At 36.5% G+C, this 27,494-nt stretch overlaps 1 protein-coding gene across 3 annotated transcripts in view; it reads right to left on the bottom strand.

Annotated features, from left to right (window-relative positions):
- The window catches only part of PTEN (phosphatase and tensin homolog), a 92,293-nt gene that overhangs the window by 24,379 nt on the left and 40,420 nt on the right, over positions 1-27,494 (bottom strand). The window contains exons 1-4 of one of the 3 annotated variants that reach the window (XM_040454243.1): positions 15,052-15,127; positions 12,445-12,489; positions 6,616-6,659; positions 4,317-4,555 (exon numbers count right to left, since the gene is read on the bottom strand). In XM_040454243.1, coding sequence (XP_040310177.1) covers positions 4,317-4,555; positions 6,616-6,659; positions 12,445-12,489; positions 15,052-15,053 — 330 coding nt within the window. In that variant the 5' untranslated portion in view covers positions 15,054-15,127. Of the gene's footprint in view, positions 1-4,316; positions 4,556-6,615; positions 6,660-12,444; positions 12,490-15,051; positions 15,128-27,494 lie in introns of those variants that run through there. The other 2 variants (XM_040454242.1, XM_040454244.1) reach the window with 2 other exon arrangements.

Genomic DNA, 27,494 nt, shown 5'->3' with positions numbered 1-27,494 from the left:
GAGGGGCAGAGGGAGGGGGGGACACAGAATCCGAAGCAGGCTCCAGGATCCGAGGTGTCAGCACAGAGCCCGACGCGGGGCTCAAACTCACAAACCACGAGATCATGACCTGAGCCGAGGTCGGACGCTAACCAACTGAGCCACTCAGGCACCCCTATCATTAACTGTTTGAATCACCTTTAATCAAAGCACTTCATCGTTCTGGGAAATCAGTTTTATCATTTTTCAAATAGGAAAAAATCCTACCAAAAAAAATTCATAATCTGATGCCCACAATCTTTATCCCTTTAATCTAGCTTTCTAATGCTATGTGAACATAAGATGCAAATGGAACCATTTGTAAAATACAACTTCATCAACAGCATCTGCTCATAAATTTTTTTTGCCTTTTTAAATATACACAGAAAATAAAGGTAAGAGCACATTAGCATACTTCTTTAGACCCTGTGACTAATTCACCCAAAAAAGGTCTGTAAACATTAATTAATCATGAACTAATAAGCACAACAGATCTTGATGATTTGACTCCAAGATGCTAAAAGTGATCAACTTTGGCTAAATTACTTAACTCTGAGTCTTGATATAATGTAACAGCCAAACATAACAATTTTACGGAGTACACAGAACTCCATCCTCTATTAGCCCGCTTCCTCCTCCTGGGGGAGATCCTAACCTCGAAGAGGATGAAGAAAGCAGTGTGCCTGTAGCGGTTCTGCTGATGATGTGGGGACTATCACATTCTAGGACATACCGCTTTTTATTTTCATAAGCACTTCTCTCGCAACCTTTTCACCCTGGCCCCTATTTCACAATAATATCCCACGGGCCTTGCCATTTTACCAAATCTCTACAGAAAAACAGAATTGAGAATATTTATCAGATTGTGAGGACTAAAATATCTTTCCAAAGACAAATTAAAACCTGTCCTTTTTGTTCATGAAGACTTCTCTTGGATCTAAGTTAAACTGTTTGAGTGTCCTTGGGTTATACTTTTATCCCAGAATATGATGGGACAGACTATCCCAAGTACTTCTTACACGGCTGGTTCTCACTATCAGAAGCATTTAGCCAACTCTCCTGAAGAAGCCCTACATCAGACCAGGTACATATGTATATGTGTATGGGTGAGTGTGGAGAGGAGGGAGAGAGACACTGGGTGAGAGCACCGCTTGATTAGGAAAGGCTAGACAGACTATTACCAAAAAACCTTAAGTACTCCCACCTCAAAATCCCGATGGTTATGAATGTCAAACAAACAAGAAAGTCGCAGATGAACGTGGCAAAGGCAAATACTTTGGAAATGGTCAAACACGTTTGGAGCTCGCAACAGAAAATAATACCGTTGCAGTATCTCTAGTGACCAATTTTACCCAATCCAAAAAAACTGACCTCTTTTTCTAAAACTACGAAGCAGGGCATGAAAAGACTGGAAATACCACTTCCGTTCAGTATAGGATGATGACACCTCCCTTTAGCCAGCTACTAGTTTTCATCAAATACACGCATGCTAACACAACCAAAGAATAATTTATTTTGGAATCCTCTTTGGAAACTTCAGGGGACATTAACATTTTCAAAATGGTGAAGTTTCCTTGCCCCAAAAACACTGCTGAAGAAATCGCAGTGTTCCACAGACAGTACCCCTTAATGCCTGGCAAGACATCTGGTTTCGTTGCTCTGGTAAAGACAGAGCTCTGCATGTCACCGTGACTCACCGCCCTCTTCACGGCTGTGCACTGGGGTGCAAGACTCTACCGTCAATCCTGAGAGAAATCTTATCTATTGTTGTGAAAGTGCTCTACTGCTCCATGAATGCCAAGCCTTGAATCACAGCCTGAGCAAGAGGATCTGTCATGAAAAGTCTACTGTTGTGAAAATTGCCAAATTTCAGGAGAGCCAAGACTTTCAATCAAGGGCTTCTCGAGAGGTTTTGTCAAGAAGTGGGAGCAATTATGAAATGCTTTGCTACACATAAACTCACTGGTTTCAGAAGACAAATTTCATAGTCAAAAATTTTAACTGCTGTTAACTAGATAAAATACAAACTCATTTACACAGTCTAACTCTCCAACCTTAAAACTAAAATGTGAAGTCATAATCCTTTCCTTCCCTAACATAGCGTTATGCCAAGATCTTGCCAAAAATGATCTCATTAACTAAAGGCAAAGAAAATGAGGTAACACGAATTTATCTGGAGAGAATTCTTATTTTTTGACACAAGCCTACTTTCATCCGAGAAAAGAATCTAACGGATTCCATCTACTCTCTCACTCTTTAGTGAGACAGGGTTTTAAGTAATTGTTTTCAACAAAAACAAAGTCAAAATTGATTGGATATCAGAGATCACATAAAAGTTGTCAGGCAGGGGCACCTGGGTGGCTCAGTCGGTTGGGCGTCCGACCTCGGCTCAGGTCATGATCTCACTCCTGGTGAGTTCAAGCCCCCCGTCAGGCTCTGTGCTGACAGCTCGGAGCTCAGAGCCTGGAGCCTGCTTCAGATTCTGCCTCTGTCTTTCTGCCCCTCCCCTGCTTGCTCTCTGTACCCCCCCCCCCCCACTGGAAAATATAAACATTAGGAAAAAATTGTTTTTAAGTTGTCAAGTAAAAGATGATGACATAGTTTTGATGTATTATTTAAAATCTAAATAACAGCAGCCCTTTCATTAAAACTTACTATTGAACAGAATTAAGCCTTAGTTTTGTTTCATTTGTTACCACTTGATCTACTCATCATTCTCAAGTAGTGAGCGGTCACTGCTTTTTGCATTTAAAAAAGGGACATAATTCTTATGAAGACTCCTTTTCTTTTCCACGTTAAGAAAAATTTCAGTGCAATTAAAAACTATAAGCAAAATTTTATGTTCATGTATATCATGAACATTTTTAGGGAGAGACCATTTATAGCTTTCATCATATTTTTGGAAGGTATGTAACATAAACACTTACAGAGCCACTAGCTTAAATCTAGTGCTCTGGCTCCATATTATACAGCTCTTCTATTTTCATTTTAAATTCTTTTTACTGGACTTCTTTCCCACAACCAAAATGCCTACTGCTCATCAACCCTGTTCTCAACTCCTACCACTACTTCTGCAACTGTACTTTGACTTGACCTGTTTCTCTATGGTCTTCTTCCCATGCATTCTCTTTTCCCTGTGCTGCCCTGCATTTATTTGCTTCAGTGTAGAACAACTTATGTCTACATTTTTCATCAGTAAAAGCAACAATTTCCCCCCAGATGCAAGAGTGAGCTGAAGTAAAGAGCGCAGGCCCTCCGCCCTCCACTCCAAGACTCAGGCCACTGCTCTCATCCCAGGTATGTGCAACATACAGAAGTGTAAGGCACTGCCATAGTCAACATTCACCAAAATCAAGCACTAATATAAGATTCAAATTTATAAACGAGGAGAATAAACAGTACTCTGACATCCTCAGATGTAAATAAAAAGTCACAAAGACAAATAAAACAAGAAACGAGGAAGGAGAAAATAAACCAGCAATCAATGCAACTACCTGGCTAAAATGATGGAAATGATCACTTATGTTTCTGTTTGGAAGCTGAATTAAAAAGAAATCAGCTTAAACTGGAAGAGAGCCTTCCTGATTGTAAACATTACTAAAACTAGAAAAAAATCTTCACATAAAGTTTGATGGAACGGGTTTTTCTCTCTCTCACTGGAGTATCTTGGGTTTTTCCTTCTCAGAGACGCAGAACTGTACAAAATCTCTTTGTAAGAAATATAAACATATTTTATCACACTTGCCACCCAAAGAAATGAATCCCTTGAAAATCACTGTGAAAGCTCTCCCAAGAGTTTGTGTTTTCCTCTCAAACATACTACACAGATTAAGTGTGTCACTGATTTTCAATAGTCTTTAATCTTCTGAATAAGAGAAGAACCTTTGACTAATCTTAACCATAACTGTATTTATGAACATTCATATTAAAGAATGGTTTTCATGTACTGTAAAACTAGGTAATGGCATCCAAGTTATTATCCAAAGACATTTTCTTCTCAGGCAACGTTCAGAAGTATCAAGCTTACTTTTGATCAATGTACTGCTTTGTAAGGATTTTATCACACCAAATGCCCAATACACTTACTAGCATGATATGATAATGCTTAGCATCAACAGAAAAACTGCAAGAATCCGTCATTTGCTCATACGACAGCTAAGGCAGTAACTGATTTCAGTGTTCAGAATAAAGAAACAAGGGCTACCAACCAACTTTTTAAAAACCTGTTTTCCAATAAATTCTCAGATCCAGGAAGAAGAAAGAAAGAACATCAAATATAACTTAATATAATGTATTACCTTTTTGTCTCTGGTCCTTACTTCCCCATAGAAATCTAGGGCCTCTTGTGCCTTTAAAAATTTGCCCCGATGCAATAAATATGCACAAATCATTACACCAGTTCGTCCCTTTCCAGCTTTACAGTGAATTGCTGCAACATGATTGTCATCTTCACTGAGCCATTGGTCAAGATCTTCACAAAAGGGTTTGATAAGTTCCAGCTGCGGTGGGTTATGGTCTTCAAAAGGATACTGTGCAACTGTGTAAAAAGATCACCTCAGAATGAGAAAAGCAGCCTTCCTGAATTGCTTCTTAAAAGTAGGTTAACTTCAGAAACGTTGCATATAAGCTTAACAGATGTTTAGAAGGAAAACTAAACTCCAGAGAAAAATACTCGTCTGATGATTTTCCAATTTTTGAACAGAAAACAGTCTCTCATTAATTTTTAAACCTATGCACTAGACAGAGAGGCCGATTATTTCCCCCCATGACGAAGAGGAGACTGCTCTGGAGAGCAAGCACAAGTCACAACGTGTCAGAGGGAGAGGAGGACCCGGAATGTCACACAGGTTTCCTGTCAGGGCTCTCAAGGCATTTTCTGACAAAACGAATAATAACGCTTATACTATTACATCATCACAAATATACATTCCAAAGAAAGTATCTATTACCAATAAATCAACACTGGAAAGGACTGCAATTTGCAATGCATATAAAAAAAATGCAAAGTGTGCTATTTAAAGATGGCCTTGCAGGGGCACCTGGGTGGCTCAGTCGGTTAGGCGGCCGACTTCGGCTCAGGTCATGATCTTACGGTTCGTGGGTTCGAGCCCCACGTTGTACTGTGTTCTGTTCTGACAGCTCGGAGCCTGGAGCCTGTTTCAGATTCTGTGTCTCCCTCTCTCTCTGCCCCTCCCCCACTCACGCTCTGTCTCTCTGTCTCAAAAATAAATAAACATTAAAAAAAAAATAATAAAGATGGCCTTGCGAATGTTAGTGTTGTACATACTACATGGGATTTTAAAGGCATTTACAAAAGAAACTGAAAAAAAGCCACTTATAAAAAGGTGTACAATTGTAGTAAAGTTTATCAAATGAAATTTCAGGTCTTTTCGTATGGGTTATAAAAACCCAAAATTTCTCTGTTCCCTGTAGTCAGTCAGAATTGAGAGTTCTTTTTTAACTTGCCTAGAAATAGGATTTTAAACATATCCCTATTAAATTCTGTCTTACTGGTCGCTGCCTCGGGTCCACTCGACTAAGATCCTTAAAAATCCTGATTGAATCCAGAGGATATAATGATCTCTGTGTCATCTAAATATGTGAAAAGTATGCCTTCTAATTTCAGTCAAGTCATTAATAATGTGGAACAGGATTTGATCAATTAAGTCCTCCCGTATGTCAGGTGAGCTCTTCTGGAAGACACGACTTCCATTACAAGGAGTCATCAGGACAGCTTTCACCTGGCCATCGGTCTGGCTGTACTATCATCCCATCTTCATCTTCCCAGTGGCACCCAAAAACATCCAGGAGAATCTGTTAAACATCTATTTAAAGCTAGACGAACCTTGACCAAAACACGCTTTGCCTAGTAAGCAGCAGCCGAAGTCATGAAAAAGGAAAAATTCTTAGTGAGTATGTCCTGGCTTCACAGCCATTAGTGCTTCTGAATTCTCCAACCAGCTGTCTGAAAGTCCATTCTAGATTTTCAGAAGGGATCCCGGCGTCTACCTTCTCCTGACTATCACGGCAGGACCTGCCAAGCCTCTCCACTCTCCAGGTCTCTCGTGGCCCAAGGGGTTCCACAAACACAGAGGAAGCTCTATGTAGACTTGGAGACAGGATTCATTACACCTGGAGAAGAACTCACTTAAAGCAGCTCCCTGCTCTCATCTGTCAGGTTCCTCTTGTCCGTATTTGTCATATCTTTTCCCCCCTTTTAGGTTACGTTCAACAGAATTACTAAGTTGATCTGCTTTCTTCCTATAATCTATAATCTCTCACTATTACACCAAATGTCTCCAGCAGTAGGTCTACCCCTCTCTTTACTGTATTGTTAGTCTAGGGATTTCTCCAAATTCTTAGTCTACTCTGGGATTAGTCTTCCTACTAGTTAGTACCGGCAGGTTTATAGGATACTTGCTTCCCAAAACACAGCAGCAAAATTAAATTTGTTTTGCAAATTTTTTAAGACCATCTTTAAGATAAATATTTATCTCACTTAATAATGAGATTATTCATCACTGCTATGACAGTAAGATTTCGTCTACTGGTTTTAAGTTATATAACATAATACATTACTCTGCAGTTAATACCTACCTCTGCAGTTAAATTTGGCGGTATCATAATGTCTTTCAGCACACCTAAAAGAAAAGTTTAAATGTGATCTAAAGTTATCTTTTACATTTGTGAAAAAAAATACAGTAGCAAACATTTTTCTGAACTTTTATAATGGACCACACATCATGCTGTTTTGTATTAACTATTTCTTTCAATCCTAGAAATTCTATGAAGTAGGTACTGATATTATCCCACTATTTTACAATTAAGGAAACCAAAGCTTAGAAATGTTAAGTGTATGCAATTATAGCTTATGCACTTGCTTACAAAACATGTGATGCCACTAATATGCAACATTGCCAATTCAGCCGCATCTCCACCTTCAAATTTCCTGGATGGACATTTTGCATGCTAATGGAATCTATTTTTGATTTCACAAGTATATAGAAACAACTAACCAGTTTCAATATTATCCTTACCTCAGAGTTGCACATACATACTGTTCTCAAGCTATTAGTTAAAAAGATAAATTTTTTAAATAGTAAAATTATAAGGGCAAAGAAAACGTAATGGAAGAAAGTGAATGATGCTAATCTACTAAAAAACAACAGTTAACTAAAAATTTTTTTAAGTCAGACCTTTCTCTCTTTAGAAAAGCCCAAGGTCATCTTTTTCAATAATCTCTCAGGTTACAAGTTTTAATTAAAGTCTCAGAGTCATGAAGGAATAATAAGTAAAATAAATATAGAATAGTAAAATGTTGACCTAGCACTACTTAGAGCATGCTAAAGCTGTCTTTTTAACAGTAGTGACATGTTTATCATCACGCACTGACTTACTTATGATTAACAGACTGTATTTATAAACCTTTAAGAGGCTCCAAAAGGGACCCTATACTTTAGTTTGTGGTCAGCAGCATCGTGGTAACTACAACAGCAGTTATAACCAAACCACATTTTTTTTAAAAAATCATATAAAACAAAAACTTAGCATTTTAAAACAAATAAGGGCCTATAATCCCTTAATCTCCAATTCCAAAACCCCCAAATTTGGAAACATCTAACACTTTCTGTTAAATATACAGCAAACTCAATTGTAGCAGAACCTGACCTGAGTTAATGATACTGTATGCCCTCTTTAATTAATGCCCTTGGAGTGAAGAGTCAAACACTTCATGTTATGTACTTGCTCCAGGTATCATGTAATACAAAGTATCTGCTTTCATGGTACCCTTCTGCAAAACGAAAAATTCTGAATCCCAAAACACAACTGGCCCCAAGAGTTTCAAATACGTGACTGTAGACACGTATCTTACATTTAAGAAATCCTATAAGTATCTGTATAGTTCCTCTAAACAGTTTTAAATCCAAATCCACATTAAAGTGAACTAATTATCAACAAATTAGAATCCAGTAGTTTCTAATTCGTCAGACCTGAAATAAATCAGCTTTCATACTACTGCTTAAAATACAACTTTTCCCCTTTTTTGAATAATTTAGTATATTGAGTTTCGCTCAAAAAAATTATTTAGCTATGACATATGCACATATACGTATCCTTACTAAATAATTTCATACTCACTCATAAAAAACGTGACAGGTACGAGGAAGACTGACCAAGAAAAAAGTCACATTTTATACTTTCTTTAGTACAGGTTAAAGAAGAGGTCTGGTAAATAGTGAAGAATCCATAATGGAATATTTTATAAGGAATCATGCAAAGACAGGATTTAGGTGCAGGGACAAGGAACAACCTAGGAAACAATTCTAAGAAGCTGGTCTCATGGCAGCACAACCTTAGTTCGCTAAAATTCCCGTGCTTTTTCAGGAGCTCAAATGTTTGGTTCCACAAACACTGCTGAAGAACTACCTTCATAAACTGATTCTCCAACGTTACCGTTAAGAAGAAAAAGTGGAAATAATGAGCTACTACATGTCTACCAGATGCGCACACCTTCCAAAGGAGTTTCCGAGTTTTTTAATTCATAGTCACAGCCATATAATCTCCAATTTATATATGAGAAAGCAAAGATTTAGAAGAGCATCGAAAAACTTGCCCCAAACCACAACGTGCAAATCAAAGATCCAGGACTTAAGCACAATACTTGTGATTACAAGTCAAACTCCTTCCAGCACTGTGCCATAGGAATATTTATATTCTTATACATAAGAAGAAATAGAGAACGGTTTTAAAAACAAAAGCAGTAACAAATTTTACTCAAAGTCAGCCTTCCTATAAAAGTGATATTTGGCACAAAAGATAGAACCAACAAAGAGTGATCATGAAAAAATGAAAAAGTTATGAAAATCTCTGCAGGTTTGGACGAGGCGTATGTGAGAACATATACTGGGACCCGTAGTGATGAAAGTGATCTGCAGGAGGGTTGCTAGGGTAAGAATGAGGACTCTCTTCTTAATCACAACCTTCTCTAGTAACTGCATGCACATCACGCACGCACACACACACACACGAAGCTCCTCATAGCTTTTGTGTGTTATGTTAGTTGATAACACAAGTTTCTCAACAAACCAAAACTGAAGATACATAAATGGAAAATGGGATTTGACTAAGACAAGTATTAGGTAAATCTGACCATTTATACTTTCTTATAATTAAAATTAAGTTAAAAGATACCATTTTTTAAAAATCTTCACTTTATGTAGGCTTATATGAGACAAGAGAGATGAAGAACCTTAGTTTTTAATGAAGCAGTAGACAGAATGTGAAGAAAGAGATAAGATTACTAGGAAAAACTTCCAGAGAAGTGAGATTTGAAGAATCAGCTAGGCATGTAGATCTCTTCTGTAACTCTCTTCAACAAAGCTATCCCTGTTTTACAAAAGAAAACTTGACATAATTAACAACAGCTAAAGATTTACCACAAAATGATGGAGAGCTGTATGTCAAACAGTGTACACACTGAAATACAGCAACCTTTTTAAAAATTAGTATCCAGTGAACATTTAAGCTCCTCAAAGGCAAGAACTATATTATGCCTTCATTCCCTACCTGCCCCCTTCACCTCCTACACCCACCCACATACCTGCTATAATAGAGGAACATACAAGAATGAAATACACACACCTGCACAAAACAAACTAATTTACTAAGTATCATTATACCCAAATTTGATTAATGATACGAGGCAAAATTTTGTTCCTTCTTAAAATAACTTACTGAATGCTTGATAATATAAACAGGTACGATCATTTAAAAAGTCCACATTACAAACCGTTCTTCACCCACATGCCGTAATTGCCATAAAAAGTTTAATATGCCATTAATATACATATGTCTAGAGTAAATATTTTAAGATCTTTCCATTTATATATGTTCGCAAAAACATACATCACAAGTAATTAACATCCCCAAAATAAAAGCAATAAAAGAGAAACATCTGCTGCTAGCCAGACTCACTTACCCAGAGCCAGAAATATAAACAGGTAGAAAGAAGGTGTAGAATGAAAAGTGACATCAGAAATCACAACATGCTACAAGTTGGTAGTTCTAGAAACTTCTGAAGTAAGTGAAATTTGGGGAGATTAAAACAAACAAATAACAACAACAACAACAACAAACCAGAAAGGAAAATACTGGCATAAATAGTGGATGGTCTGCTACCATATGTACCTGTGTGACCTTGTTCAACTCACTTAACTTCTCTAGGCCTCAGATTCCCCATCTGTAAAATGAGAAGGTTGGACTAAATGATCTCTTTCAGGTACTTTCCAGTTCTGAAAAGTCTATGATTCCATTACACGGAGTGGGGAAGGGGAATTGAAATACATATACCAAAAGCTACTCTCCACTGATAACGAGAGTTCATTAACTGTGGGATCCAATGTTTAGAAATACAAAAACAAACAGGCAGCCAAGTCCCCAGACGAGCTCCTGAAAGCCACCTTTAACCAAAATAATGCCAAGTGATCCACAGTACTGACAGTGCAAGCCTAGGTCCTAAACTCTGGAAGCAGGAAGCCACTGAATACAGGAATGAAAAGAATTTCCTTCCCTTTCTTTGGATATAATGTTGAATTCAAATAAATTTTTGAAAAAGGCAGAATATGTCTTTGGTATCTTTCTCCCTTCCATCTGGAATTCTAAATGCCTTATCTTGAGAGTCTAAACCCGAAGTAACTCAGTGGACTGAAGCTTCTGACAGTTCTTGTCGTGTGTGTGTGTGTGTGTGTGTGTGTGTGTGTGTGTGTGCGCTTTTTTTTAAACTTAGCTTCTGAGTCTAGTTATTCAAAAAATATAAAAAGCTTTGTGGTTTTTATTTTCCTACATGGAAACACTATGGCATCTGCAACAAGGCTTGTTACAGGAGGTTAATCAGTACAAGAGGAAAATATATGCACAGATCATTTGTAAGCTGGGGCCCACCCAAACTTAAGTCTCTACAGCACATTTACTTTCTTCACCTTGTTATCTATTACCGCCACACCCGCCCCCCCCCAACACCTACCATAATCTGACCGTAATGGATTATCTGCCATATTCTAAACACTATTATGCCAACAAGGTCCTTATGTGCCCCTCTCTCTGCCTGCAATGCCATTTCCCTAACCTGAGGCCTGCAGGACAGGCCCCATGGATTCTTTCACCCCAGCCCAAACATGCCTTTCTTTAGGAAAACTTTCCTATGGAGTACAATTACTATTTCCACTGTTGCCCACACAGCTCTCTTCTACACAACAGTCACCTCTTTTGTAATAGTTTGTCCACCTATCACATTAGACTATCAACTACCAGAGACTGAAACTCTATCTTATTCACCTCTGAACCACCACCCAGTTTTACAATGCCTAATGTGGCAAGCACTGCATAAACGTTTGCTTCTTTGTGAATCTGAGGAAATTAGTGAAAAGTTACAAAGAGAAACAATAATGGTGTCTACTTCACTCTCAGGTCTTCTGAGGTCTTATCAGAACAGAAAGATCACTAAATTAAAGATAGAAAAGCAAATCTCACAAGCTGACAAGGCAGACATCCTTTTTGGTGAAGATTTAAATGCCTATGGAAGGTAGAAAAGAATCTTGCTCTCACATTTGATTAACAAATTTTACAAAAATTGTGACAGTGAATTAGTAAACGTAACTTCAGATTAAAAATTTTTGTTGCATAATTTACAGATATCACATAGGAAAAATAAAAACCAGGTAGGAAAATAACACATTTTATATGCCATTTTTAAAACGGTAGGAAATGGTCAATATTTGGGGAAGGAATAATAGTCTTCAAGGGCAAAAGTGATAAAATATTTTCTTCCCATTTTTTTTGTTTTTTCCCTTTTTACATCCTTACTCACAAAGTCAAAAAGAAAAACAAAAGGTTAAAGAGAAGACGAGCTAGCTGTACAAAGTGGGCAATCCTTACATCCTGCCCGAGACAAGAGAAACCACCCAACTCAACAGTTGTAGGTAACTTATTAATGGTACCTACGAGCTAGAGATTACCCTAATAGCTGTTTCAATCAAATGACCTTAAAGACACAGAATAAACAAAATTACACCCACTCTGAAGCATCCCTCCATGGAAGATGTTATTAATGCTTTAACAGAAAAGCTCTGCTGTAAATTACGCTTCAAGTTACCGCATGGCTACTGGCTCAAAGATGGGCTGGATTCCAAGTCACTTAAAGCAGATCAAGTAATGTGAATGTGTGCCAACACTGTTTTGACCTCATCACTACACTTTCTGAGTGACCTAACAATGCTCTTAATCAGACATCTTGGACTAATTGTTTTAGGAACACAATTCTGTTAAAATATATCTTTAACTCTACCTGATTCTAACAAGGAAATAACTTTCACTTAATAGTTAATTTTAGATGATATTTGCAAGCATACAAATAAAAAACATACTTACAGATTGTATATCTTGTAATGGTTTTTATGCTTTGAATCCAAAAACCTTAAAACAAAACAAACAAACAAAAAGCCACCATTAACAAAAATAAGCTAACATTTGAAATTACATTTATACTATTGAGAATACCTAAAGGAGAGATTCCATTTTTCCTAATCTCAAATACCATTTAAGAAAAATAAATAAATAAATTCCAGTAAATACTCTCTTCATGGATTTCAACTGGTAATCAGGTTACTCGTAAATAATTATTACATTACACAGGTTTATACAATCTGAAGTAACGATAGAGCTTGTCACAGAATAAATACTGTCATAACCTGTCTCCAGTCTCGGATTAGGAGGTCAAAGCATTAAGAAATACGTCATTTAAAAGGCAGCATTAGCATTTAGCTCAAGTTCACCTAGCTCATGCAGATGTGCAAGAAATAGTCCCATGCAATCAAGCAACCTGAAAAACAACCCTGAAAATTCAGCCATCATTTTCTTGCAAACTAAAAACTTTTGATATTTGAAAGATACAAGTACTAACCAATAAGTCCATGCAAAGTTTTTAAAGTATGTTCACATATATATTCTCAGTTGACACTCACAAACATCTGAGAGAGAGAGCTCATTCACATTTCACAAATGAAGAAAGTAGATATCAAAGAAATTACACAACTTGCCCAAGGTTATACTGCTAGTAAGTCAAAGAATCCAGACCAAAGCCCTCTCCCTCCAGTTAAGAAACTGAACAACAATTACAGCCAACAAAAGCACTTACCACATTCATTTATCACATTGAAATACTTTCTGCATATAAATTTGTTTACTCTTATAAGGTAGGTAACAGACGAGTTAGAAAAGTATAAGGCTGAGGATGTTTCAGGATAAATAGAAAAGACAAATGGAAAACAAAAGAGGAGATTTTAAAAAATTTTAAAGCCCAAAAGTTTCAACATATGAATAGAAGTTCCAGAGAAAAGAAAACAAAAGGAGAAGAAATGCAAGATATAATTCAAGAAAAATACCCCAAACTGAAGGAGTTTCCAAAGTGAAAGGATACAATGAGTATTCAGCAAAAATGATGAAAACAGACCCAAATAAAGGCATACATAGCTTAGTGAAATTTCTGAATACTGACAAGAAGAACCTAAGACCCTAGAAGCTGCCCAAGAGGAAACAGGTTTCATAAAAATAATCTGGAGTCAGAATTACATCACCGTTTTTAATGGCAACACTAGCAGCTACAAAACAATTGCAGAAAACCTTCTGACTTTGAGGGAAAAGTATTCCCAGCCTAGAATTCCATACCAAAAGAGACTATAAATCAAGCGTGAATATAGAATAAAGATATTTTTAAATAAGAGAAGTCTCAAGTAATTTTTCTGCCCACATAGTCTGTCTCAGGAAGTTACCAGAAGATATGTTCCACCAAAAGAAGGGTGGGAAACCATGAAAGATGACAATTCCAGGAACTGAAGAATCCAACTCATGAGAAGGGAAAAGAGAATTTCCAGAATGTTGGTGAAGAAAGTCTAGTTAACAACTAACCCAGATTAGGGTACATCAGAAGGCTCCTGAAGAAGATAAAATTGACATAATGCCAAATATGCTTGAACATGTTGAGAGATTTACACAGTTCACGGATAAGAACATAGAAACTAAAGTTGAAAGAGAGAGAGAGAGAGAGAGAGAGAGAGAGAGAGAATTACAACTCCAGGGAAAACAAAATGTTCCAGAAAAAAAGTTATACTACTTAACTGTAAATGGTGTTTATCTAGTCATGATCACATAAAAACCAAAATTGATATAACCAAAATTACAATTTAACGAGCAAAAGAAGGGCTGAAAGTATGTGTGTGGTTGGGATGGAGGCGGAAAGAGTTCATAAACTTGGATGTGAAAAATCGTGTCACTCAGTAATACAAGCAGTTACACAAGTAACTTTGTCACTAATTAAAATGATATATTTTTATGTCACACTACAGTTGTTGCAAATGTCAAAATATTATTATTTATAACCAACACTTAAAAATTAAGTCATTAGACTATAAGTAGATTTTATTTAGTGTGTTAACTATAATACGTCAAGTATTAGGTTTTGAATATTTTCTGATTACAATCAAAACTAACATAATAATGGCTCTCTATTGACATTCCTATACCAACAAAACATTTTCTCATGGATTTAGTATGACAAGATGGGTTCCTCTTATTTCTGCAGAGTCAGGCCCTCATTCTCTAAACCACTCAACAGTTTCTAGACCAGGCTCTTTCCTTGCATGGCCAGTGCTTCATCGAGGGCTCAGGTCACTAGTATTTATTTTGAATGGTGTGCTTTCCTGTGTTCATGCCTTGATACCCATTCCTATCAATGTTACCTTTTATTTATTTAAGAGTATGGAGAGAACACGTATTATATACTTGAAGCTGTGCTTATTTCCCTGGGATAAAATTATTTATGAACTATGGCTCCTGCCATCAAACTAATAATGGAGTAACTGAATCAATTAGAATAAGGGTTACCTGTGAGAAACAGAAAAAAGGCGAGGGGGGGGGTTGCGGAGGTGGAGTTCATAAACAAATAGGCTACTGAATATATTAAATACACTATTTTCTCACATAAACTCCAGGATTAGCAGTCTACAGCTGGTAAGGCAGATGTTTCATAAAGGACTGGATAAAAGGATTTCATAAAAGGAATGTTCCATCATTTGTTTGGCCAATATGAGAGGCAGCCGCAAGGTCCAAGATGGTGTGCCATATTTGTAGCAGTAACAGACTGGAGAAGAGAAAGAAGAACAGGTCCCTCCTTTAAGAAATCATCACTCAACTTAAAACAACAGATCGTAAGTTGTCACATTATCATATCTAGCCAAAGGGGGAGCTGGAATTACTACGGGCACTCTGGGAAAACATGTACACAGCAAACAAGCAAGTGTTCTACTAATGAAGGAGAAGAAAAAGATGATCACTGATTTTCTCTATGGCTGTTCTCTAATTTATCTCTAATCTTTATTTTCTACTGCAAACCAAAAACAAATGACCAACATAGCAGGCATATTCGTAATCCTAACTTAAAATCACTCTAAGAAGGGGTCCACAAGCAGAAGGAAACAAAAATAACTACTTTTTGGTTCTGGTGGTGGTTGTTAATAAACCTGTAGAACAATATTTGATTCTAATATTGCACATGTTCTTTTCTTTAAATATTTAAGGTGTGTGTCACTTTTTTATGATACATCACTTTAACCTACTTCTTCAACTAATCAAGGAAGCACCGATTCTATGACGACTTCTACTGAACTTGAATACACTACAGAAAAAAGTGTTATGTCTCTTGTCTCTTGTTCCATCTTTATCTTCTCCATGCCTGTACCTTTCTCAGTTTGTACTTTTTCTTTAAACTGAGGCAACATTTACACACAGTGAAACAAACAGATCTTAGGTGTACAATTCTACGAGTTTTGTAACAACCATCTCAATCAAGATATAGAATGCTTCCACCACCCCAGAAAATTCCCTCATGCCCATTTACAGTCAAACCCCAGCAAGCTCCCAGGCAGCTAATAGTACCACCGATTAATTTGTCCTTGTTCTTGAACATCATATAAATGTAATCACATGATACACAGTCTTTTGCAACTGGCTTCTTTCATCTAATGTTTTACAGATTGATTTATGTTACCTATATCGATAGTTCATTCCTTTCATTCTCAGTATGATTCCATCGTGTGACTACACCACCATTTATTTATTCATTCTCCTTTGATGGATATTTAGGACGTTTACAGTTTGGGGTTATCATGAGTAAGTACATAAACATTCTTGTGCAAGAACTTTGGGGACACATGCTTTTCGTTCCTCGCATAAATAAATAATAATTAGAAGTAGAGCTGCTGGGTCATAAGGTAGACAGGGTAGACAGGTGTATGTTTAACTTATAAACTACTAAACGGTTTTCCAAAACAGTTATACCATTTTACAATCCCATCTGCATTTTAAAAGAGTTCCAGTTGCTCCAAAGTCTCATCAACATCTGGTGCTGTTTTAATCACGGTCTTTCTAATGTACATAAAATGGTATCTTGCTGCGGTTTTAAATTTCCTTCTCCTCATGACTAGTGACTTTAAGCATGTTTTCATTCGTTTATTAGCCTTTTTTATACCTTCTTCTTTAAAATGTCTCTTCAAATCATGGGCTCATTCTTCTCCCCCACCCCAGTTGTATTAACTGGCTTTTTTATTTATTACTGGCTTTTATATATTCTGGGTAAAAAGTCTTTCGTCAGACACATGTACTGACATAAATATTTGCTCCTTGTCTATGACTTGCCTTTTCATTCCCTTAATAATGTGTTTTGACAATCAATGATTTTAAATTCTGATAAAATCCAATATATCAAAGTTTTCTTTTGTTCTTTTGTTTAGAACTTTGTGTCCTCTGAGAAATCGTTCCCTACCCCTAGAGTTCACAAAGATATTCTCTATGCTTTCTTCCAGAAGCTTTTAACTTTTTCTCAGTTTGTATTTTAATTTGGTTGAAAATTTAGAAATTTAGATAAATGCTATGGACAACTGGGATAACCAAGACAGAAACAAATTATTTGAAGGACAGTGATTATAAAATTCAGAAAACAACAATTCATCACTATCTGCCTTATCTTTTCCTCCAAGGGTTTCTTCTGAGAGAAAATGAATAAGCAGGAAATGATCTGCAAATTACAGTTTTCTCACAGAAAGCCTGTAATGTAAATGTGAGCAGAGAAAAAGGTGTTCCGGAGGATTAACAATTTATTTTTAGTTCATCCTGGGTCTGGTCATTTTAACTTTTGAATCCAAGTACATAAAGCAACACTATGTTAACAAGGACATGCACATCCTATTGCCCAAATCCAGGGAGAAGGGTTCCCACGTGGCGGCCCCGCAGGCACATTCAAGTGGTGCCTAAAGGAAGGAAAGGGCACCTACCAAAATGGTCATAATGGTTAGCCAAAGTTCTCGGGGACAGACGTAGGTTTTCACTATTCGCTTCCAACACTTCTGCAACTATGCTGTTAAAACAGAAGCGTACGCTACTTTCAAAAGAAAAGAAAAGTTGCCTGTCCTACTGTATTTTCCCAAAAAGTACAGAACGGACAAAGTTGTATCAAACTATTGTACTTACAAAAAATGGGTCTGATGAGCTTAGAAATCCAACTGCTTTTGAACAATATATCTTAGTTTACATAAAAATCAATATTTTCACATACTATTTTTGAATTAGAAAAAAATAGAAGTTAGGCTTTTTTTTTTTAATGTGATAACAGTCCTCCTTGAGAAATAGTTTTAATGAGATTCATGCAATTCCTGTTTATGAAGACTTATGAGGTTTCATTCATACTGAGCCTGTCTTGAGGATATTTAAAAGAAATTATTGGCGTACACAATCACAAAACCACAAATCAGATCCCAGTGAGAAACAACGAGTAACCAAACACAAACAATTTGTTAAAATGCTAGTAAATGCTCTTTAAATCCCTCCTAGAGGCATAGCCATGGAAAGCCCAATCTTTAATTTCATCAAGACACTTCTCAGGTTACTTTGGCTAGGTGTCTATAAGGTATATTCAAACCCAGTTTTTGATTCTCTTTTAAATCTCAAGTATTATTAGAGGCACAAGGGCTGAGAATTTCTGCTTCCCAATCTTGTATTTTTCTACATTCTATACAGTAAGTGCTGAGGACTTACTAAATAGCCTGAGTGATTCCTTTGAGCATGTTTTTTTTTTTTTTCTTCTTTTTTTTTTGAAATCACCTTAGTTCTAGAAAATTATCCACTGGGGTAACCTTTCATAAAATTAAATATCCCACAAAATAATACTGATTGGGTTAGTAAAATGGAAATACGCTAGAACTGGCAAACAGGCATCAAACTGGTGGCAGCCTGTTGGGGTGCAATATTAAGACTATAAAAAAACATCCAGGTTGAAAACTGGAAAAGAATATCATTACTGATTAGCAATGTTTAACCAGTAGTTGGGAAGAGAGAATAATATAAACATTTTCACTGTATCTGCCATTTCTAGAGAACGTCAACACAAATTTATGGGTAAAATGCAATAAAAAGCAAAATTTGAACATTATAAATTATTTTATAATAGCAAGGTTATTGTAACCAAATTACATGCTTTAAATAATTTTGTTCTAAGAATCTTCTTTTCATATTGGCATTCAATATAAAGGGGTCATCAAATAAAAATTTTCTTACAGTAGCATGGATACGTTTTTGACCATTACAGAATATCTGGTACACAAATCATCCTCTTGCTATATGCAAATGTGAAACTGGGCAAAATGGACGAGGTGACTATTTGAGGCACAAAACAGAAGGCAGCACAGGCTTCTGAGGCTTCCAGAAAAACAGGAGAGCACTCCCACAACCACCGTGCTTTCAGCTGGGAGGCTCTCTTCTGATGAAGCAGAAACAACAAATGTAACAAAGATCTCACCGAGGTAAAAGGCAGAGATCTGATTAAGCTCAGGGGTGCTAAGGCAGCTAAAGTTTGTGGAACAGAATAGCACAGAAAAGGGGATGAATGGGAGAGCCTCAGGAGTCCATACAGAAATGCACCTCTGGTCCTTGGCCAAAGGTTGGCTGCAGGTGCGCAGGGTCTAAAAGCATACTAGAGAGGACACCGGAGACAGCACGGAACCAAGAGAAGGAGCTCTGGCCCAGCCAGAATGGAGAGACTTCATGTAAGCACCTCAGGTATTCAGCTGAGACCCCAGAAAGGCCACACCTTCGAAGTGAGGACCATGCCCTAAGATGAAAGACAAAACTGAAATAGGCCTGCCTTAACCAAAGAAAACCAAGGCTGACAATACCAGATTAACCGTTAATTTAAATGCCTGCCAAAGTGAAACTCAACACCCATAAAGAAAGTAACAATCCAGACTCCCTACAACATATCATTCACAACATTCAGCATACAATTAAAATTTATTAGACATGCAAAGCAGAAAAACATGACCCACGACCAAGAGAAAAAAGCAGTCAATAGAAACCAACTCCAAGATGAACCAGACGTTGGAATTAGCAGAGACGGACTACAAAGCAGCTATTGTAAATACACACATGAATGTAAAGGAAGGTTATTACAGTAAGTAAAAGGATGAAAAGTCTCAGCAAAGATACAGAAACTGTAAAAGACAGAAATTCTAGGCCTCAAAAGTACAGTATCTGGAAAGAACAATCTACTCTGTGCTCTTAACAGAAGACTAGAGACTGCAGAAGAAAGACGTGGCAGACTGCATTTCCAAGAGTGACTGTAGCACCATCCCACACACTCTTCATTAACGTACCTTTAATACTTCTCCCATCAACTGGTAAAGTCTGCGGTTCCTCCCTAGAACTTGGGCACAGCTTTGTGATTGCTGGAACTCAGAGAGTGTAGCAAAAGTGACAGTGAGTGATTTCTAAGACCAGATCATAAACATGTCACGTACGTTCACCTTGGACTCTGGATCCTCACTTTGGACACCAAGCTAACAAACATACTACGATGAAGCACAAACTAACCTACACGGAGAGACCACTGGGAAAGGTCAAGTAGAAGGGTGTTGGCCAACAGCTCAGCTGAAGACCCGATAACAGCCAGCATTTACCAGACATGCCAGTGAAAACACCTGCAGATAATTCGGGCCCCCAATGTGTCAACTCATTTCTAGTCACCAAGTCTTCACGGCTAAAGCTCCAGATACTGTGAGGCAGAAACAAGCCATCTCCACCATGCCTCATCTGAATTCCTGACTCCCTGAATGCATGAGTAGAAGATAAATAAATGTTCTATGTGGTATTTATGTTTAGAGGTGGTTTGTTATGTATAAATGCTAACTGGAATACAAAGATAATGAACCTGACAACAGATTAGTAGTAATTATCTAATCTGAAGAACAAAAAAAAGAAACTGAAAAAATGAACAGTTCAGTGACCTGTGGAACAATACAAAGTAATTTATCATATATGTTACTGGAGTCTCAGGACAGGTAAAAGAGAATGGAGCAGAAAAACATTTTTTACAGACATCCCAGCTGGCAATTCCCCAACAATGGTGTAAAACATCAAGTTAAAGATTATAGAAGCTCACTAACCCTCTAGTAGGAGAAATAGAAAAAGAACCACTATGCATATTAGTCAAAACCAGTGAAAACCAACGATAAAGGGAAAGAAACAAAAACAGAGGACTATCAATAATGGTTGACTTCTTATCAAAGCTCATGAAATGACATCTTTAAAGTGCTGAAAGGGGAAAACAACAACAACAACAAAAAAAACCTCAGCTCCAAATTCTATATCCGGCAAAATGCGCCTCAAAAATGATCAACAAAAGATGAGTGAAAATCTGTTGCCCTCAGGCTGAAGGGAACTAATGGGAGTACATATAAAAGATATTTACATTTATAAAAGAACATCTTTTTCTTCCCTTGCTTTGAAAGACAACTGCTTAAAGCAATCAAGTAACACTGTATTCTGGGGTTTATTACATACATAGATATAAAATATATGACAATAACCACATAAAAGAAATGGAAGGATAAGGAATTTTACTTTTGTAAGGTTCTTACATTTTAATGCTGACAATACTAACTCTAAGAGGACTATAGTAAGCTAAGAATGTGTTTTGTAATTCTTGGTGTGCAATCTCTAAAATATGTATGAGTATATAAATTTAGTACAGCTAAAGTCAACAGAATTAAAATTAAATACCTAAAGTTATTCTATTAACTTCAGAAAGGACAGGAAAAGGCGAATGAGAGAGAAGGAATGAAGGAATAAATGAATGAATAAATGAATACTGGACAACTCAACACAAATAGAAAAATGACAGACGTAAACAAAACATTTCCATAATTATACTACATATAAATGGGCTAAATACTCCAATTAAGAAAGTCAGTGATCATAAAATAACTTCAAATTTGACCTTACAATATTTCTTTATGAAATATAGTACATACACATTTACATATACTTGCTCTACCAACTGGAGAGCACTCTACAGGCAAATGAATACAAAATGTTCAACTGCAAAAAAGATCACATAAATCAAATGCCAAATTCTATCTAGCTGCTCCAAACACTTGACCATGCCACTAAACTCATTCCAATAGAGGGGGGAAAAGAATCTGGGTTGCAAGATAAGCTTTCTTTATAGGCCTCAAAAATTCTGTTATTACTTTGGTGAAGTACTATTAGTGTGATGGTCCAGGGTCTGATCTTCTACCTTTCTGGGTAAGCCCTGATCCTGTCAGTATATTGAGTGGTGCTTTTGTTTTTTTCAGGGACAAATTCAAACTCATATCATATGACTGATATATAAATATCATAATGACCATAATGGCAATATATTAATTTCCTTGAAAAATCCAACTGCCACAGGAACAAAATTATTCACATCTTTATGGCCAGTTCAAGATCTTGCCATAAGCAGACCCACTGAAAAGTGAAATTATACTGCTGCTGAATAAACATGGAATCAAACAAAAGAAGCTAGTTAAATCAATTTCTAACAAAGACATTCTGATGTTTCCATCTCCACAACAGGAATGGTCTTGCCCAAAATATCTGAAGTTCATTGGCTAAAGTTTCCTTTCCCTTAGCCATGTTTTTTCCATGTTTCAACAGCTAACCAACCCACTGATGGGCTTTATGTAGACTATATTCTAGAGAATTAAATTCAAGTCTTACTGTAAAACCTGAGAGTTAATCTGTTTCTTAAAGATGAATTGGTATATCTCTGCTTGGTGTCAATACATATTGATACTAAATTTTATATTATTAGAGCATTATTTCATTTTCAAATGCTTGGGGAACTGATAAAAATTCATCTTAGAAATATTTATTGAGTACCTCCTATGTGACAAGCTCTACTACAGATACACTGTAGTACAGACGACCACAATCATACCAAATGCTCCTAGCACTTGGAGAGAAACCCAGAAGCAAACCCTCTTTTAAGGTATCCCATTCAGAAAAGAGCCTAAGAACATTGGACAGTCCCTACTAATCCAAAAACAGATTTAAAAAACAGAAAAGTGCATATCTAAAAACAGCAAAATAATTACTTATCTGCTATATTTTTCTGTAGCTATTTGGCATCATATTTACTTCTGCTGTATTCATGTTAAATTAAAACTTGCTCTTAGAACTCTACTCATCTACAGCTGCCACTGCTACTACGAAAACAAAAACTGAGTTGTTGTTTTTCCTTTTCAACATATAAGTCATCTCTGCCTTAATCCCATTAACACAGGCGCGCTCCAGACATTCTAGTCCTTAACTATTTTCTCCTACTTACCTTCATGTTGTCAAACCTAAAATCAATCATACATCCAATACAAGTATCTTGTTGAAAATCCACTCTTAACACTTGCCTGGACAGTACTGCCTTTTCCTATATTAATTACCTCAAGTTAAACAGAGAAGCAAAACTAAGAGCTTTACGTCAAGGTCTATGCTCAAAGACAATAATCCCCAGTACTAAAGAAAATAAAACTAGAGGGAAAAGAAACAGTAGGGGAAGTGAACTATAACCCATTGAGAAAATTCAGAAGGCCATTAAAAATAATATATATAGTTAGTATCCAAAATCTATAACGAACTTACCAAACTTAACACCCAAAAAAACGAATAATCCAGTGAAGAAATGGGCAAAAGACATGAATAGACACTTCTCCAAAGAAGTCATCCAGATGGTCAATTGACACATGAAAAAATGCTCAACATCACTCATCAGGGAAATACAAATCAAAACCACAATGAGATACCACCTCACACCTGTCAGAATGGCTAAAATTAACAACACAAGAATCAACAGGTGTTGGTGAGGCTGTGGAGAAAGGGGAACCCTTTTGCACTGCTTGCTGGGAATGCAAACTGGTGCAGCCACTCTGGAGAACAGTGTGGCAATTCCTGGAAAAACTAAAAATAGAACTACCTTACAATCCAGCAATTGCACTATTAGGTATTTACCGAAAGGATACAAAAATACAGATTTGAAGGGAAGCATGCACCCCAATGTTTATAGCAGAATGAAATAGCCCAACTACAGAGAGAGCCCAAATGTCCATCAACTGATGAATGGAAAAAAAAAAAAGATGTCAGAGAGACAGATAGGGAGAGAAGACTATTACTCAACTACCAAAAGAATGAAATTTTGCCATTTGCAACAACACGGATGGAGCAAGAATGAATTACGCTAAGCAAAATAAGTCAACCAGAGAAAGGCAAGTATCATGATTTCACTCCTATGTGGAGTTTAAAAAACAAAACAGATGAACATATGGGGGGCGGGGTGGAGAAGAAAGGCAAACTATCACAGACTCTTAACTACAGAGAACAAACTGAGGGTTGATGGAGGTAGGGAGGTGGGAGATGGACTAGATGAGTGATAGGTACTAAGGAGGATACTTGTGATGAGCACCGCGTGTTGTATGTAAGTGATGAATCACTGAATTCTACTCCTGAAATCAATACTGCACTGTATATTAACTAAAATTTAAACTTAAAAAAAAAAAAGAAAAAAAAAAACCTGCCACATATTTCTTCAAAGAAGTTGTTATCACTCTGCACTTTTACCAACATGGTTGAGAGTTTCAGTTGATCTATATCCTTGCCAACCAATTAGCCCTTTAAGTTTTAGCCATCCCAGTAAATATGAAACCACACCTCACTATCTTTTAATTCTCATTTCCCTAATGACTGATTTTGAATATATTTTAATATACTTACTTATCATTTACATATCTTCTGTGTAAAGTTTATGTTCAAATCTTATGCCCTTTTCTTTATGGAGTTGTCCTCTTACAAATTTGTAAAAGCATCTTTATATTGTATTGAATTCAAGTCCTTTGTCGGGTATATGCACTGCGAGTATTTCTCCCAGACTCATTCTTTTTTGTTAATGGTGCCTTTCAAAGAACAGAAATTTTTAATGTTGATAAAGTCGAATTTGTGAATTTTTTTTTCATGCTTAACTTCCTGTGCACTAAGAAATCTTTGACTAAACCAAAGGTCACAAAGATTTTTTTCTCTGTTTTTACCTATTTTATAGCTTTAAATTTTACTTTTATGTTTCTATCTACAATCCATTTGTATGTAGTATGAGATTTTTGTGTATATGACAAATAGTCAAGGTTCATTTTATTTTTTATACCGACATTCAGTTGTTCCAAAGCGTTGGTTAATAGGAGTATCCACTCCCCATTGAATTATCTTGGCATCTTTCTCTAACAATGTATGTGTCAGTTTTCCTACGATTTCTATTCTGCTACATTAACCTCACAACTATTTTTTTCTTTTACTAACTTATTAACCTATATTATATGACCCAGCAATTCTACTCATGGATATTTTATCAAAAGAAATGAAAATAAATGTCCACAAAAGTCTTAGACATGGATGCTCATAGCAGCTTTGTTCATAGTAGACCCAAATTTAAAACAACCCAAATGTCCATCGAAGGTGAATGGGTAAGTAATCCTGTCCTATCCATACAATGGAATACTACTCAGCAATAAAAAGAAACAAATTACTGATGCAAGCAGCAACTGAGATAATTATGCTTAGAGAAAAAAGCCAGATACAAAAAAAGTACATACTATGTAACTGCATTTATATAAAATATCAATACAGGCAAAACTTAACTACAATTAAGATTTAGAAACTGCCTAGAACCAGGTTTGGGGACCTGATGGCAGAAGGGCATGTTCTAAATCTTGGCTATGGTGCTGTTTACGTGGATGTGTATACATGTCAAAACTCACTGAACTGTAAACTTAAAAGTGACTACATTTCATTGCACATAAATTATACTTCAATAAAGTTGATTTTTAAAAGTAATCTGATTATAACTATGAATATGTAAAATGCAACCCACCTCAAAATATCTCAAATTTATTTTGCTTAATACCAGAGATAGCCATAGAAGGAATAACTGTATCATCTCCAGGAACGAGACCTTTTTAGAATGAAAAGCAAAACGGCACTGTCTAGAATGGCACTGTACAATAGAACTTTCCACAATGATGAAAATGTTCTGTATCTATGTCGTCCAACATGGTAGCCACTAACCACATGTAGCTATTGAGCACGTGAAAGGCGACTAGTGCAAATGAAAATCAATGTTTATTTTAATTAATTTAAATTTAAACAAATAGGGCGTCTGGGTGGCTCAGTCAGTTAAGCGTCTGACTTCAGCTCAGATCATGATCTCACAGTTCATGAGTTCAAGCTCTGCTCTTAGCACAAAGCCTGCTTCAGATCCTCTGTCTCCCGTCTCTCTACCCCTCCCCCGCTCTCTCTCAAAAATAAACAAACATTAAAAAAAATTTTTTTTTAACATGAATAGCTACATGTGGCTCATGGCTACTATACTGGATAGCACAAGTCTAAAATACATGTATCTATGAAAAAATCCAGTGGAACACAATACACGTGCCTTAGTAAGGTAGAAATGGGTACATTCTTGGAATAGTGCATAAAACTGAAACAGGAAAGATACAGTACTTTACAACTGTCAAAATACTTACAGAAAAAGTATTCAACCATATGTAGTTTTCTAACAAATTCCTGACATGCTTGATTAATAAAGAAGAAAACTACAACTCTGGACACATTTTCAACCAAGAATGAGGAACAAGTTTGAGTGGAAATGCCAGGAAACAGGGAGAAAGTGTTCATATAATTTTAGAGTTCACGTCAGACAAGGAAGGAAATACTGGCATAGTTAGATATGATACAGATCAGTAAAACGGATTTCAAAAGCTTCATTTAAATAACAGGCTATGAATTCATAACTCAAAATCTAAGAGGAAAGACTACAGAGAGACTTTAAAAACTAAAATTCTGTATAAACAATTACAAATGATACTAGGTTAAAAAAGACAAATGAGAAAATAACAGAAATTATCTCAGAAAACCAATCAATAAAGCTGCAGTGAAATTTACCCAGAACATTCAGATTTAAAAGGTTTAACAAGCAGGGGAAAAAAAAAAAGGGAATAATCATAGATGAACACAAATAGCACATATAAAAGAACATAAAAATGGTAACGACAAAAGAAAAGGCTTGGAGTGAGGAAAATGTTTGGATGCAAAAGAATATTAAGTAAGGCAGCATGCCACAGGTTAGACAGCTATATGACACTAGAACCAGAGAAAAAGCAGAACTCCTTAAAAAAAAAAAAAAAGGTTTAAAAACCACTAAGTTCCCTTTTATTTCTACCATCTCTGTCCAAGAGAATGTAGCTGATTCAGTAACTCAAACAGTTACTGGATACATGACATTCTTCTGGATTAAAAGCATTGTCAATTTGCTGTTTAACCAAGGTGATTTCTTAAAGAATATTCTTTAACAAACAACTATCAACAAAAAAATCTTCGATATTTCATGATCGTACATATTAGTAAAGCAGTCAGCAATCAATAATTCAAAAAGAGTAATCCATCAAGCTCTATAATAACTTCATCTGAATCTTGCAGTTATCAAATTCAAGACAAGCAGAGGCAGGGCATCATAAAACTGAACAAAGAGAACTAACTTCCTTGTTTTCTGAAGAGTCCATCAAAATCATTTAGGAAAAAATTTTTTTAAAAAAGTTGAAGATGGGGGCGCCTGGGTGGCGCAGTCGGTTAAGCGTCCGACTTCAGCCAGGTCACGATCTCGCGGTCCGTGAATTCGAGCCCCGCGTCGGGCTCTGGGCTGACGGCTCGGAGCCTGGAGCCTGTTTCCGATTCTGTGTCTCCCTCTCTCTCTGCCCCTCCCCCATTCATGCTCTGTCTCTCTCTGTCCCAAAAATAAATAAACGTTGAAAAAAAAAAATTTAAAAAAAAAAAGTTGAAGATGGAGTCAGCACTCATGTACAGATCAAAGGAAAACATTACGCGTGACCAATAAACACAAAGTGGCTTTATGTCACAATTAAAGAAATGCAATCAAAAATCAAATTACAACAAACTGCAAAAAGTTGATAGGTTTAAAGTCTGCCAAGGCTGTGGGAGGGAGGAAACACTCTCATGCATGT

This window comes from Herpailurus yagouaroundi, unplaced genomic scaffold (genome assembly GCF_014898765.1).
Source record: "Herpailurus yagouaroundi ecotype Mexico unplaced genomic scaffold, PumYag 211, whole genome shotgun sequence".
Classification (NCBI taxonomy): Eukaryota; Metazoa; Chordata; class Mammalia; order Carnivora; family Felidae; genus Herpailurus; species Herpailurus yagouaroundi.
The sequence above is the reverse complement of the archived record's forward strand: the minus strand, read 5'-3'. Positions and strand labels throughout refer to the sequence as shown.